The sequence below is a fragment of the Schistocerca gregaria genome, chromosome 6 (genome assembly GCF_023897955.1).
Source record: "Schistocerca gregaria isolate iqSchGreg1 chromosome 6, iqSchGreg1.2, whole genome shotgun sequence".
NCBI classification, from domain to species: Eukaryota; Metazoa; Arthropoda; class Insecta; order Orthoptera; family Acrididae; genus Schistocerca; species Schistocerca gregaria.
In genome coordinates this window covers 489237684-489251836 of record NC_064925.1, presented here as the reverse complement: position 1 = coordinate 489251836, position 14153 = coordinate 489237684, and the positions used below count along the sequence as shown (strand labels likewise).

Genomic DNA, 14153 nt, shown 5'->3' with positions numbered 1-14153 from the left:
ATGTATGCTTTATGAAAAAATGTTTGTGGAGAAAAATCTGACAAGTTTATGTAAAACGAGGCTGGCATGGTGGCCTTTCCGTAGCATTTACAAACGTCATTTGGTTAAGTTTCCCAACACTAGGGCACTCTACTCGGTAACCTGAATTGGTAGAAATCTGAACAATTCATGCTTTATCTCTCGCTGCTGCCATGCTCCACTCCGCACAGTGGCTGAAGGGAGTAACGTAGGTTCCTTTGAATACAGGTATCATGACCAATGAACCACTTTCAAACTGTCCCTATTGAACATGTGCAGCTTTGTGATTGTTGTGACATGACACCTCTACGTTACTCTACCAAACATTTCACATGTTTTTTGTTTGGCCACTTGTAGTGCTAGCTGTTGTGTTGCTCAAGTGTTTTTAGTTTAAACACAACAGTTCCATATTTTTGCATGCTTAGCAAGACACTTTTCGAGAATTTATTCTTGTTTCAAGTGCAAGTATTTACATAAGTACTTTTCGTTTATGTTCCACATACAAACAGAGTGAGTGAGTCTGCGAGTGCGTGTTCCACATACAAAGTGAGTGAGTCTGTGCATGTGTGGTTTTCTGCATAATGGAGGAGGCACGGTAGCTTATAAACTCAAAAAGACAACTACTGAGCAAGAGTCGCAGACCACCACATACATAAACACCACACAAAATACTTAAGTTAATATTTGTGCTTGACAATGAGAGTAATTTTCGAAACACATCGCTCTAAGCATGAAAAAATATGTAAGTAATGCAGTGTTTGCTTATATAAATACTGTATGATGGCTGCATACTTTCCAAAAACAATTATTATGTACGAACTTAAAATGATTCTGCTTCATATTACAAAATTCAGATAACCTCTTTTAGATAATAAACAAGACCCTGGTAAATAGTTTGATGCCTATTACGCACATATTTCATATATGAAGTGCAAAAATGCAAGGGGGGGGGGGGGGGGGGGGGTGCCCTATACAACACATTTACTGCTTAAAAAGTTGTTTCCTACATTTTACATTTTCCCTAATTTTACACTATTTTTTCACATCCCTTGAAAAGTGTAGAAGCGAGGCTTCACTGCATTCAAATATGCAGTGAAAGGAGAGAGTTACTTCCATACAAAGGTGATAAGATGCAGCACACCAATGCTAAACATGCAGGGTCAATCACTATGAAATCGATAATACTCTTGTCCAAATAGAACAATAAAAAAGAAATTGATAAGATTTTAGATATTACTAAACTTATAGAATGGTCACTTATAAAACAACAGGTTTAGGAAAGGATAGATTGCTACTCAGTAAAAGTGACATATTGAGATGCAGACAGGCATAAGAAAAGACTTACTTACAAGCTCTTCAGCAAAACTTACATGTAACAATCTTTTCTTCATGTCAGTCTGCAACTCAACATCTTTATGGTCAGTAGCAATCTATTATTTTCTAGTATTGATGATATTCCAACCTGGACTTTCCAGTGTTTGATTTCTCTTGCAAAACACAGGATGGATTAATGCACCAGAACTTGTAAGGAGAATACCAAGAGCTCTGAGTTCTATGAAAAAATAATAAGTATTTCATGTAATCCAATTAGTCACTTCAGTTGTTATCTATGACTTTAGTTAAGCAACTACTATGCACAACAATTTCCGGCCACAGAATATCAAATGTAGGAAACATTCTCAGAGTCTGACAACAATTGATTACTTCAATGTTACATCTTCTCACAACATACAATTCTCTCTCTCTCTCTCTCTCTCTCTCTCTCTCTCTCTCTCTCTCTCATGCCCACACATGCAGGCCCCCAAAAAAAACTCTGCATGGCTACAATGCCCCGGATAAGTTGGGGTGTTTCTGTATTGTAGCTCTGAAGATAATTTCCTCTGAAAACTGACAAATTACTCAGTCTTGTTTATGTGCCCAAGGACAACTCAGAACCTCAACTATTCGGTGAATTGTTACCCTTACTCCTCAAATTATTTACATTCCACTGCATACATTTCATTGTCGCATTTACAACTTCAGGATAAGTGCTGTACATTACCTTTACAAACATACAAAAATGAAAGCAGACAAAACCCCAAATATCATTTTCACAACACAAATTGGTAAAAATACACGCACACTAGTTACACTGAATTCACTTGGCTACTGTACAATGCCCATGGGGAGGTTGTAAGTCAGCTACGACCTGACGGCTCCAATAGTCTTGGTAAATGCTATCTGCAACCAAAAATAAGCCAAGGCAACAGAAGAGCTTCAAACCTCTGAATATATGAAGTAATTTTAAGAATAATTATGTGTATCTGTACCACACACAATGGGAAAGAATGAAGAATAGGATTTAATATCCCGTCAAAAACAAAGTCATTACAGATAAAACACTAAGTGATAGTGGGAGGAAACAGGAGCAATTGCCTTAACCTGTTTAGAGAAAGCACAGAATACCTAAATCAGGATGGGCAGACATGATATTGAACCATCATCTTCCAAATGAGTCCAGTGTCTTATCACTACACACCTCGATCTGTGAGTACTAATTTATAAGTGATAAAAGAGACCACCTCATTTGATTCTGAATACACAACAGTTGCAGTACCAATGATTTTGTTGATAACATATTCAGGGTGTATACTTGAACGAGGGAAAAAAGTTCCTGGATTTCCTGGTTACAAATACACTTTCTCCCGGAGGAAAATACACTTTTCCCAGAGTTAAGTAACAGTATACTTTTCCTCGGAACTGTAAAACTTGTCAATCCTTTCAATGGTTGTGGTCTTATACACTGGAGTAGAATTTCCCGGCACTTTAGAAAACAAACCTCGGTGGGGAGGGGGAACGTTTTGGAAAGATGACTGATGTGCAGCAACATGAACACTGCATATTTTTTACTACGAAAGTATAAATTCAAATTCCACCAAACACCGCATGTTGCTTTCCCAAGGATTGAGATCAAGTTTGCAATGCGCTTTTGTAAGCCAGTCATAGCTCATGTCAAGCGATCTCGCCAACTGATGACAGCGGATATTCAGAGCACAGAACACGTGGTGTAGTCAGCCAATAGCAACATCACTGTTAAGCAACACGAACACACAAATAGTGAAAGGTAATGGTTTAAATTAATATATATAGTGTTGCTACAAGAAAAGAAAAGCTTTCACGTATAATATTTGTCTCTTAACATTAATAAGCCGCAAGAGAAGCTAAGCTTTCACACATAATGTTGATCTTTTTTGCACTTGTTACACTTTAAGATGTATCACACAAATGTGCCAGTAAAATTTTTAACAACGACATAAATGTCTGATCTTCTGGACTCGAAAATATTCTAAACGGTTGTTCTCAAAGATTTGAATTTTGAATGAGAGTCAAATGCTCGGTGATTTAATAAATTCACCGGGCACTGGCAGACAGAGTTCATCTTGTGTAAAAGAAAATTTACTTTACATGAAAGTAACACTTTTCAAACAACCATTTGGAATTTTTTCCCGCGACCTGTTAGAAATAGATTCGTTTCAGCAGTTGCACCAGATGACAGGTGTCGCCGCACTTGCGCAGCTACGATGACACAGGGAGCCCGTATGTTCGAATGTGTAAAACATTAAAAGATCTTACATTATGTCATAAAAGAAACAAGACGTTAGAGGATACTCCAAGAGCATGGGAATTTTTTGAACCCTACTAAAATGCATAATTCGACTTAAAATGCACATTCATACGTCCAGATTCAGATGTAAATTTTCTTTGAGTAGCAGTACCGCATTATCTCATGTTTGGTTCTTTATTATGGCATAATGCCATACGTGCTAGATGACAAAAACGTGAACTTGAAATGTAGCAAACAGTTGAAACTAGGCAGTAGTGTGGAATTAAACACTTTGTTTCAAATAAATTGACTGCCTCAGCAGAAAAGATTAATAAAAGTCAAATTTCTTTAATAAGCCGCAAAGATAACTTCATTGTTCTGCAAGGCAATTAACGTTTGACTGTCAGAAAGGTAGAAACAAAATAAAATCTGAAACTAAAAACGTATTTTAGTCTGAAGTAATTATGTGACTGTTTTAATTCACTTGATAGCTGCCGACAACAGAAACCCGTTTTGTTTTCATTTGACATGAGAGCAATAAACGAAGTGGAAACAGCAAAATCGCTTAACGTAAACACAGGTCACGTGGAGACTACCACCACCCCACTACAACTCAGACTGCTCTGTGCATCAGGTCCGGATATACGAGATTTCCGAGCCGAGCCAATATTTGGTCCCCCCTCGTACGTTTGAGGTAGGACGCAAAAATTTTTAAAAAATCTACTTTTCAAAAATATCTTCATATTGTAGGCCACATCTTTCTGAAGGGTCTGATACATAAAACATACATGATCGAGGGAACGTAAGGTGTGTTATTTGGTCTCAAGTGTGCCGAAGTGCAGTGCCACGTCTCTTCACAGACTTCTTCCATCGCACGTCTCTGTATTTCGCTCTGTGGGATTCGAACGTGTAATATTTCGTAATGGGTGCTATCAAACTATATTCAGGCCAGTGGAAATTATAACGTCCTGTGGTGCCTCTTCTGCTCCAAGTCTGCCGGTTTGGCATCCTGCCCCTCTTTAAAAAATCTTGCAATTAAATTTTATGGGATTATTTGTATCCGGGAGGACAAGAACTCTACAAAAAATTTTCAGTCTTTACTGCCTATTAGCTAATAACTTGCTGTTCTGTGAGACAAAAAATTAAATATAGTATACATGAAACGAGTAAAGAGCTGTACATAAAAAGAAACAGTAGTTTCATATGTGTGCTGACAAAAGAAACCAGACAGCAGAAACTGTAAAGTGATTGCTCAACTTCACAAGATTATTAAAGACTGACACTTATAAAGTGGGAAGATTGATGGGAATAAACTGGAAGAAAAAATTTAAGGTTCTTTTGTGCAGATCAAGTCTAGTAATGTCGGCATCTCCCAATTATGAAGGCACAGAGACAGTAGCTGAGGTTGCAGCTGCTAATTGCAGTGACAGGTTACTGTACAAAGGCAACAGATAACTTCGCAGATACAGTTGTCAGACTGCTCAGACAATGTGCAGCCACGTCCACATTCCAGCAGCACTGCCAATTCAAACTGAAAGTGATTTGGTGGTGATGCAGTACACAATTAGCTGCAGAACATTTATGGCATTCACAAATGGTCAGTAACTGCTGTGTCATTCGAACAAGACACAGCTAGGGCAAAAGCACCACAGGCACAAAAATGCGAGCTGGTGCCAGTGTCATACTGACTCGCCACTTGCGCAAGTTCTCCCAGCGCCATGCGATGAAAATATCAACTTCCCCTCGGCCAGTTGCTGGCCAAGTACAATCCACCAATGACCAGACGACAATGGACGGAAGCCTACTCGGACAATAGAGAGCATTTTTCACCCACTTGGTGATAGGTCATCGACCAGGGCTGACTTAGGCAGGGAACACTGTTTAATGAACTCTGTACAAGTGAACAGACAGTAGTTGTAAATTGCATTTGCTATGTACTGAGAAATTCACCAACAATTATTTTCACTTAGCCATTAAGGTCCTTTCTTGTGTTACATTACATGCAGTACTGCAGACTTCATTATTCGACAAGTCACAAAGGTAAGTAAACCTGTTTAACCCATTTGTCTGACTTTGTTACTAATTTATTGGAATGTTGTAGAACCTCCTTTCTCCTATCCAGTTACCTGACCCTGGGGCATAGCTGTGTAACAGTGGCAGTGAGGAACTGTCTTAGTGATGAACTGCACGAGAAACTGTTTCATAAACTCACAAACTTTTCCTACTGTAACAATGTCAACTTGGCCTCCCCAACAGTAGTGATGAGGCCTTTACAAAACTGGCAACGAAATTTACAAAAGTAGCATTGATTGCAAATTACAAAGTACATGGTTGATAGCAGTAGTGTTTTCACTTTGCTCAGCACACAGCTGACTGTAATGGGGGCTTTAACTCACCAGAAACTGTTGGTACACTGATTCTTTTTCTTTTAAATTTCTTGAGACAATGTTCTTTTGGAGTGTGGCCAGCTGGTTGAAGCTGAGTGAAGCTGTGCAAATAGTTTCGTAGTTTAAACTATCAAACACAACAAAATAAATTTCAGAATTAAACCTCCCATACTCATTAAAAATATGTGGAGGCCAGGACTTGCCTTTCACAAGTATTGCTATCACCGACTGAGCTATCCAAGCATCGTTCATGACCTGTCCTCAAACCTTCAAACTTCCATACCTGTCCTACTTTACAAACTTCACAGAAGCTGTCCAATGTATCTTGTAGTACTAAGTTCAATTACCCAAGTAAAGCAATTAAATAGCTTTCAATTGATTATGGTCTCAAGTTGACAGGCAGATAATTAAATACAAATAGTGTGTGGCAATGTGGAGGATCTAGTTGTATGTTGTGGGAATGGCAGAAACCTAAGCAGGAACGGTGTGGTAGTAGTGGACACTAGGTTTTGAACACTAAGAAGATGTGGTACATGGAGGCTCACATGGCTGGCACTTGTCACAGATTGGCAATGAATATCTTGGACAATGGTTTGTTCACAGTCTTAACTCGTGCTGAATTCTGTGCAGTGGTGGTAATGGAGTTTGTATATCATGTGGCTGCTGTCACGGTTGGTCCTGCCTTGACTGGCAAGTAAATCCCAGTGATCACTGAAATAAGGGGGTGTGAATGGATTTATGGAAGAGGTCTTCCAATAGGGTCTTCCATGGATATATGGTAAGTTGTTGGAAACATGAAGAGGCAACAGTGGATAAGGGCATTATGCAAATTTACACACAAACAGAATGTTTGGAGTTTTGTAAGATCTAACAGCGGTATCTAACTGGTAAAGTAATTCCATGCCCCATGCATAAGTTCTAGAAAAATCAACCTCAGTTAACAAACAACCGATAGAGAAGTATTTTATGTTGTATTGTTAAAATGACTCTTTGAAACAAATCATCGTAGCTTTCAAGAGAAAGGTTCAGAACAATTTCTAAAAAAATTAAGCAATTTCAAATTTTACTCACTTCCTTCTTATGCCTCAAAACTTCTATGTTGCGATCAACAGTTGCTTTGTACAATGTCATTTGTAATTCTGTCATTGGACAGTACACAAGCACTTCTTTCTTTGGTGGTAGCTTCAATTCTACGTCAGTCTTCAGACGACGCAACACGAATGGTGTAAGAATCTGTAATACGAGATAGTTTTATTAAATTATAGGAAAGAGAAAACTTTTGTTTTAATCTGAATGATACAAGTGACCTACGAACCTTATTTTTATGATTTTAATTCATCTTCATTACAGTTAAATATTTTAGTGGAAGATTACAACACCATTATTAAGATACAGTAAATGATTAAGAAAATTTGTTTATTAATTTATATAATATTAATGTTATAACTTAAAAACAAAGATTCCAAGACTTACCAAGCGGGAAAGTGCTGGCAGACAGGCACATGAACAAAACACACAAACACACACACAGAATTACGAGCTTTCGCAACTGGCAGTTGCTTCGTCAGGAAAGAGGGAAGGAGAGGGAAAAATGAAAGGATGTGGGTTTTAAGGGAGAGGGTAAGGAGTCATTCCAATCCCGGGAACGGAAAGACTTCCCTTAGGGGAAAAAAAGGACAGGTGTACACTCGCGCACACACACACATATCCATCCGCACATACACAGACACAAGCAGACATATTTAAAGGCAAGGAACTCTTTGCCTTTAAATATGTCTGCTTGTGTCTGTGTATGTGCGGATGGATATGTGTGTGTGTGTGTGTGTGTGTGTGTGTGTGTGTGTGTGTGTGTGTGTGCGCGAGTGTACACCTGTCCTTTTTTTCCCCTAAGGGAAGTCTTTCCGCTCCCGGGATTGGAATGACTCCTTACCCTCTCCCTTAAAACCCACATCCTTTCATTTTTCCCTCTCCTTCCCTCTTTCCTGACGAAGCAACTGCCAGTTGCGAAAGCTCGTAATTCTGTGTGTGTGTTTGTGTGTTTTGTTCATGTGCCTGTCTGCCAGCGCTTTCCCGCTTGGTAAGTCTTGGAATCTTTGTTTTTAATATATTTTTCCCATGTGGAAGTTTCTTTCTGTTTTATTTACATCGTCATTAATGTTATAACTTTATTGAATTAGTAATTGGTTTGAAGTGGCTCTTCATCCTGGCCTATCCTGTACAGCAAACATTGCCTATGCTCTTTTTGTTCATCATTCACGTTATAACTTCTGAACAAGGCTGCACTCTGGACAAGCACGTGAAAAACGAACTTCCCTAATGCTCGAGTTTATATTCACTTTTAACATGCTTCTTGTTTTCAAGAATGTTGTTCTTTGTCAAAGCCAGTATACATTCTATAACCATTCTTCTGACTGTCATCAGCTATTCTGTTACCCAAATAGCAAAATTTGCTAATGCTCCACTTCCCCTTTTCAATGTTGATGGAATTTTACAACCCCTTTTTGAGAAACTCCGCATTCCGTTCAACTGATCACCCATGCCTCTTGCCATCTTACAATCACTATGCTATTGGCAAACCTTACAATTTTTATTTCTCCCACCTAAAATTTAATAATTTTTACAAATTTCTCATAGGTTTCCTTTACTGCTCACTCTATGTACAGATTATGTAACATAGGAGAGGGGACTACCACACATCTCTGTCTCACCCCTTTTTTTCTGTTACAGCCTCCTTTCACACCCTTACAAGTGCAAATTAGTTTCTCCACAAGTTGTAAATAGCCTTTCCCCCGCGTTATTTAATTCTTGCTATCTCCATAAATTCAGAGAGTGTATTCCAGTCAACAATATCAAAAGCTCTTCTTAAATTTACAAATGCTATAAACATTGGTTATCCTTTCTTCAATTTGTATTCTAATTCAAGTCACAAGGTCACTATTGCTTTACTGTCTAATTTACAAGTCAAAATTTTAAGGTTCTAATATGTTTACCAAAAATTTAAAATACACTAATAGTCAAAAGCTGTAAAACAAAGATTCAGGTGGCTGTGACTGGTTGGTTACTGACTAAAGAGAAATTAACTATCCACTTTCATACACAATTTAATTTGATTAGAAAATCTACTCATCAAGCGGTGGCAGACGGAACACACAGATAAAATGTATTAATGTTTGCAAGCTTATGCAGGCAGTGGCTGCTCCTTCTGGCAGAAGGGTTGAAGCGGAAGGAAGAGGGGTTATGGAAAAAGACTGGTGAGATTTAGGTCTTTGCACGTCTCATTGATTTAAGATGAGAAAGAATAATAATTAGCAACAAAACTTATTCAATTGTTACAATATTCTACAAAGATTTGCCAATCCTAAACTGGGATAAGCTTAGCCCCGTTAAGACAGTGGCAACTCTAGAGTTATCACAGTTGGAAAATAATAGCTTTGTTGTGCTCGTGTGCACGACTCTGTTAACTACATTGTCTGGAAAAAGGCCAGATGTGTTACAAATGCGCTCAATACATGTGAGCAGAGACCCAAGACAGGCAGTACTTCACTCTAAAAGGGTGTTTCCTCTCTAGCCATCACAAACTCTTATCACCTCTCATACACTCTCTTATCACTATCCTAGTTTCTAGAAAGCACCCTTTAGGAAGTACAATTGTCTGATAATAATATTTCTTTGCTATTTCTCGAAGTGTGTACATCCAACTCAAATATACCCTTCTTGTGCATAAATCTGGAGTCACACTATTTTCTATCCATGAAAAATAAGGATCTCAGTGGTTGTTCTCAGTGTAGGTTCTCCAGCATCCAACCACTGTTGGGCAGGTGTCAAGAGTTCGGCAGCATGTAACAAATGAGCTAAGGGGGAACTACTCACACCTGTTAATACCTCACAAATTCCAATCAATCGGAAGGACAAAAAATTTAATTTTTTTAAAAAAAAAGGTACAGCAATACAACAAAATTTGTAATCAAAGCTACAACATTTTTGAAAAATTTGTGAATTTACATCCACAGTCTCTTCACAAAATAGTTAATTCTAGTACAAACTTTCTCAGCTCTTCGCATAGTTAGCTAAAAAAGGTAAGCAAGTCATTATCACAACAATCCAATGACAATTTACCATAATGTAAAATAGCATTCATTCAAATACAGCACATCTTCAATGCTATCTTCACCTTAACGGCTTAATCCCTTTGTCAGCCACCTTCTATCGACTGTGCGAGAAGTTTTGCTTAGCTAGCTGCGGGCACTTTATTCTAATGCTGACAACTTTGTGTGAAAATAATATCAGTATAGTTTAATTCCTGTGGAACAGAACAAGATGATACGTGGTGTAACATTACAAGTCAAGATAGCTGTAACAGAACTTTAATAGCGTAAAGTTATCATTAAAAACGCACGCCGCGCGATTTGTTACGATTTGGTCGGTCATAATAATCGCAACATGCTTTTGAATACCATTAAAATATAACAGCGATACCTGTTTAGTGTTATTGGAAATAATAAGTAGTAAATTAATGAGTAATGTAGCTGATCCTATAAGAAGAGGTAAAATTGGGCATATTAAGGTGCTTTGCTTTATATCGACTAAGCCGATAATACGGCGTCTTTTTTTCGGTTTACTCTTAGAAAAAAAAGTAAAGAAGTGCTAATTGTGCGTTGTGAAAAATATAGGGGTGAATTTTAAATAGCTACAGTGTATAACCAGACTAACAAATGGACATTCAGTTACGAGAAATAGCGGATAATGAAGTGTGGTCATTAAACTGAGTACACCTACAGGGCGGTCAATTCCGGGATAAGTCTATTCGCATCTCATGAGGGACACAATATTGAGACCGTTTTTATTATTATTATTATTATTATTATTATTATTATTATTATTATATCGCGGAGAGCGGGCTTCAGTTTATAAAAAAGAGAAAAGCTGTATCATCATTGACTGTTGGTGTCAAGCAACCAAAACTGTTAATCAAAGGGTTTCGGTGAATAAGTGGTGAATGCGAAATGAAACTGTTAACGAAGTTATATTAAATAAAACAGAAGAGCACGACAGTTTGGTCGTATCTGTTATTATTCCATAAACTGTAACATTTTTTCTCATTGTACGAAGCCTTTATAGACGATCGTTATGACAATTTGTTTTGAAGGGATCTCGTTTTGAGTTAAGTTTGGGGGACCTGGTCAAGAAGGGACAGTTCGTAGATCCTAACTACTGAAGCTATTCTGGAATCAGGTGCTACCGTGACCGTTGTGTGTTGTCAATGCCTTAAGGACATCATATCTCATGCTCTAAGATCGACGTGCCTTTGCTCTTGGTATAACGGTGCCTCACGGTAACAACGACAATGCCGACGACGAATGAAGAAATGGTAGAAATGGCGCAACAATGTGCGGCTCGATCAAGGAGGATTGCTGCATCGAGTCTAGTGTCATCCGGATTCACGAACCCTAGAGTTGGAAAATATTGTAGCTGCCAGTGAGTCTGTCCAATGAAAGAGGTATTCTTCAATAATCGCTAAAAGTGAATGATACTACCAGGTATGATTAAAATAACTGTATAATTATAAAAACAAAAGGAAGCTGAGACTTGTGATTTTCGTAGATAAATATATATTAATACAGAGTGAAAATAAGTGTGTCTTGGTAGTGAATAATCACGTCAAAACGAACGAAAAGAATACATGATAATATGCAGTTGAGTAGAGTAATGAGTAGAGAGAGACAGGAAAGTGAAGACGATATGGATGATGCATCCCATGAGCTCAATGTGGGACAGGAGACATGTACAGATAATAATACAGTTATTGATTTAGAGCCGTTAGGGGATTCAAATACAATGACAAGTAAGGTAAGCAGCGTGAGAGAACATAAAGATCTTGAGGTTTCGGAAGTAGATCAGCAAGTTGATCCTCAAAATGGAAATATTAATCAAAAAATGTTTGATATGCTGGTATCAATAAATACTCAAATGGGTGTAATGAATGGAAGACTTGGTTCACTAGAAAAAGATAATAAGCAATTAAAAGAGAACAATCAAAAGTTAAATGAAAAATTTGAGGCCAAATTTGGTTCATTAGAAGTTAAAATGGATTCTTTGGAAAGCAAACTGAACACTTTTGATTATAAACTGGAAAATACTAAGAAAGAATTAAAGGCGGACTGGGAGACTCAAATGCGAAATTTGGAGAGCTAGATGTAGAGTTTTCTAACACCTTAGAAAGGCTATATAATAATATAATGGAACAACTTCATGACGTAGAAAAGAAATATGAGGTAGTTTCGAAGAGTTATGATGGCCTGTCCAATAGGATGGTTAAGTGTGAAAGCAGCTGTTTCAATGCTAGCGCACAGATAGAAGAGCTTTCAAAACAAATAGTCGAGTTTGAGTCCGATGCTCATAAGGGGATTGACAAGTATTTAGTAGATCAAACTAAAAGACTTGACGAAGATCTATCTGAATGGATAGAAATAAAAGTAAATTAAATTATAGACAAGGTTAAGACTACTATTGGATCCCAGCCAAATGAAAATATCAATGAGCACCTAAGTAGAAATGATGAATTAATTAAGCTCTTCAGTAGCGAAATTCAGAAAATAAAAGACAAAATAGTTGATGAGTTACCTAAATGGCAAAAGGAAACCAATCATAAATTGGCGGAGTTAGAACGAAAGTCATCACAAAGTCATCACAAAATTTGGAGAATAGGTCAAAAAACAACCGAACATGTGATAATACGAAGTACAAATGGGGTGAAGATTTGCATTGGGAAGTTGATGATTCGGTTGGTAAAGATGAGGATTCTTTTGGTCAGCGAGGATATTTGTCTTCTTTAAAGGTGGAGAACAGCATTTTGAAAAGTAGACAATTCCCAACATTCTCCACTGAAAAGAACAATCTGCATCCGAAAATATTTATCAATAATTTCAAAAGAATATTTCCACGTAGCTGGTCAGAACACGACCGACTTCAATTTATAGTATCCAAAATTACCGGAGAAGCCGCATTATGGGCCACCAAAGTAAGTGAAAGTTGCCATACTTGTGCTGAGTTTGAACAACTTTTTTTTGCTAAATACTGGTCTTCGAGTAAACAAGAGAAATTAAGAAAAGAGGTTTACCAACCTGAGTATTTTAACAGTAGGAGTACTTTAAGGCAATATTTTGAAAAGTACATAAATAAGACATGTTACTGGAGTGATCCAATTTCTCACAGGAAAGTGATCAGAATTTTGAAGGGAATGTTGCCCATAAATATATGTGAAAAGTTAATAAATGTTCTTGACCACGATGTAGAACAATTCTTGTTGGTGATTGACTCTCTAGATATGATTATGGAAGATGCAAGACAAATGAGTAGTAATCAAATGTCGACTCACACTCCTAGTAATACGAATAATTATAATAATAATTTAACGTATGATAATAATAGTAATACCGAAAACCAGGTCAAACCCGCATCACAGGAGCGTGGACAATCTTCATCCTATGGTTGCAATAAAAACAATGATTATAGAAGAGATACTTACTGTGCTAGAGGTAAACCTCGATATGGTGACGCGAATGTGCATAGTAGTAATATTAATAAGAGTAACAGGTACCCAAGTGATGAACCCAATTGTATTCGATCTTGGGAAGATAATTCGAAGCATAATGTTCATCGGCAGGATGGAACAAATGCCACGAGTCCTCTTCCAGCACTAGGAGTTATACCAATGGGCGAAGGAGCCTCCAATGTGCGCCAGGTTGAATACTGTAACTCGGATCATACTGTACGGATTGTGAAAGTTCATGAACCCCCACCGATGAATCAACGAGATATATTAAACTAATACCAATCACCAAATGCCTTCCTAGGACGACTGGAAAGGAGAAGGAAGGCAGGCATCAATTTGAACTGAGAGTATTAAAGTACAATAATGTTCAGGATATAAGGAATGAACTAATTGAAGAAAAACCTGAAGTTTTTAATAAATGCGGACAAATTTTACAGGCAATAATTCCAACAAGAATAAATAATGTTGATCTTGAAATATTAATTGATACTGGAGCGACTATTAGTGTCATGACGCTGGACTGTTTAAAACAGATAAGCCGAGGGGTAAAAAATGCCTACTTTTCCTATCACAGGATGTACCGTGTCTGGCACGTTCAGTGGAAAAATGCAAA

General features: G+C 37.6%; 1 protein-coding gene across 2 annotated transcripts in view; it reads right to left on the bottom strand.

Annotated features, from left to right (window-relative positions):
- LOC126278506 (lymphoid-specific helicase-like) overlaps nucleotides 1-14153 on the bottom strand; it is a 131906-nt gene that overhangs the window by 60046 nt on the left and 57707 nt on the right. For both annotated transcript variants that reach the window (XM_049978667.1, XM_049978665.1), the window contains exon 10: nucleotides 7060-7221. In XM_049978667.1, coding sequence (XP_049834624.1) covers nucleotides 7060-7221 — 162 coding nt within the window. The remainder of the gene's footprint in view (nucleotides 1-7059; nucleotides 7222-14153) is intronic.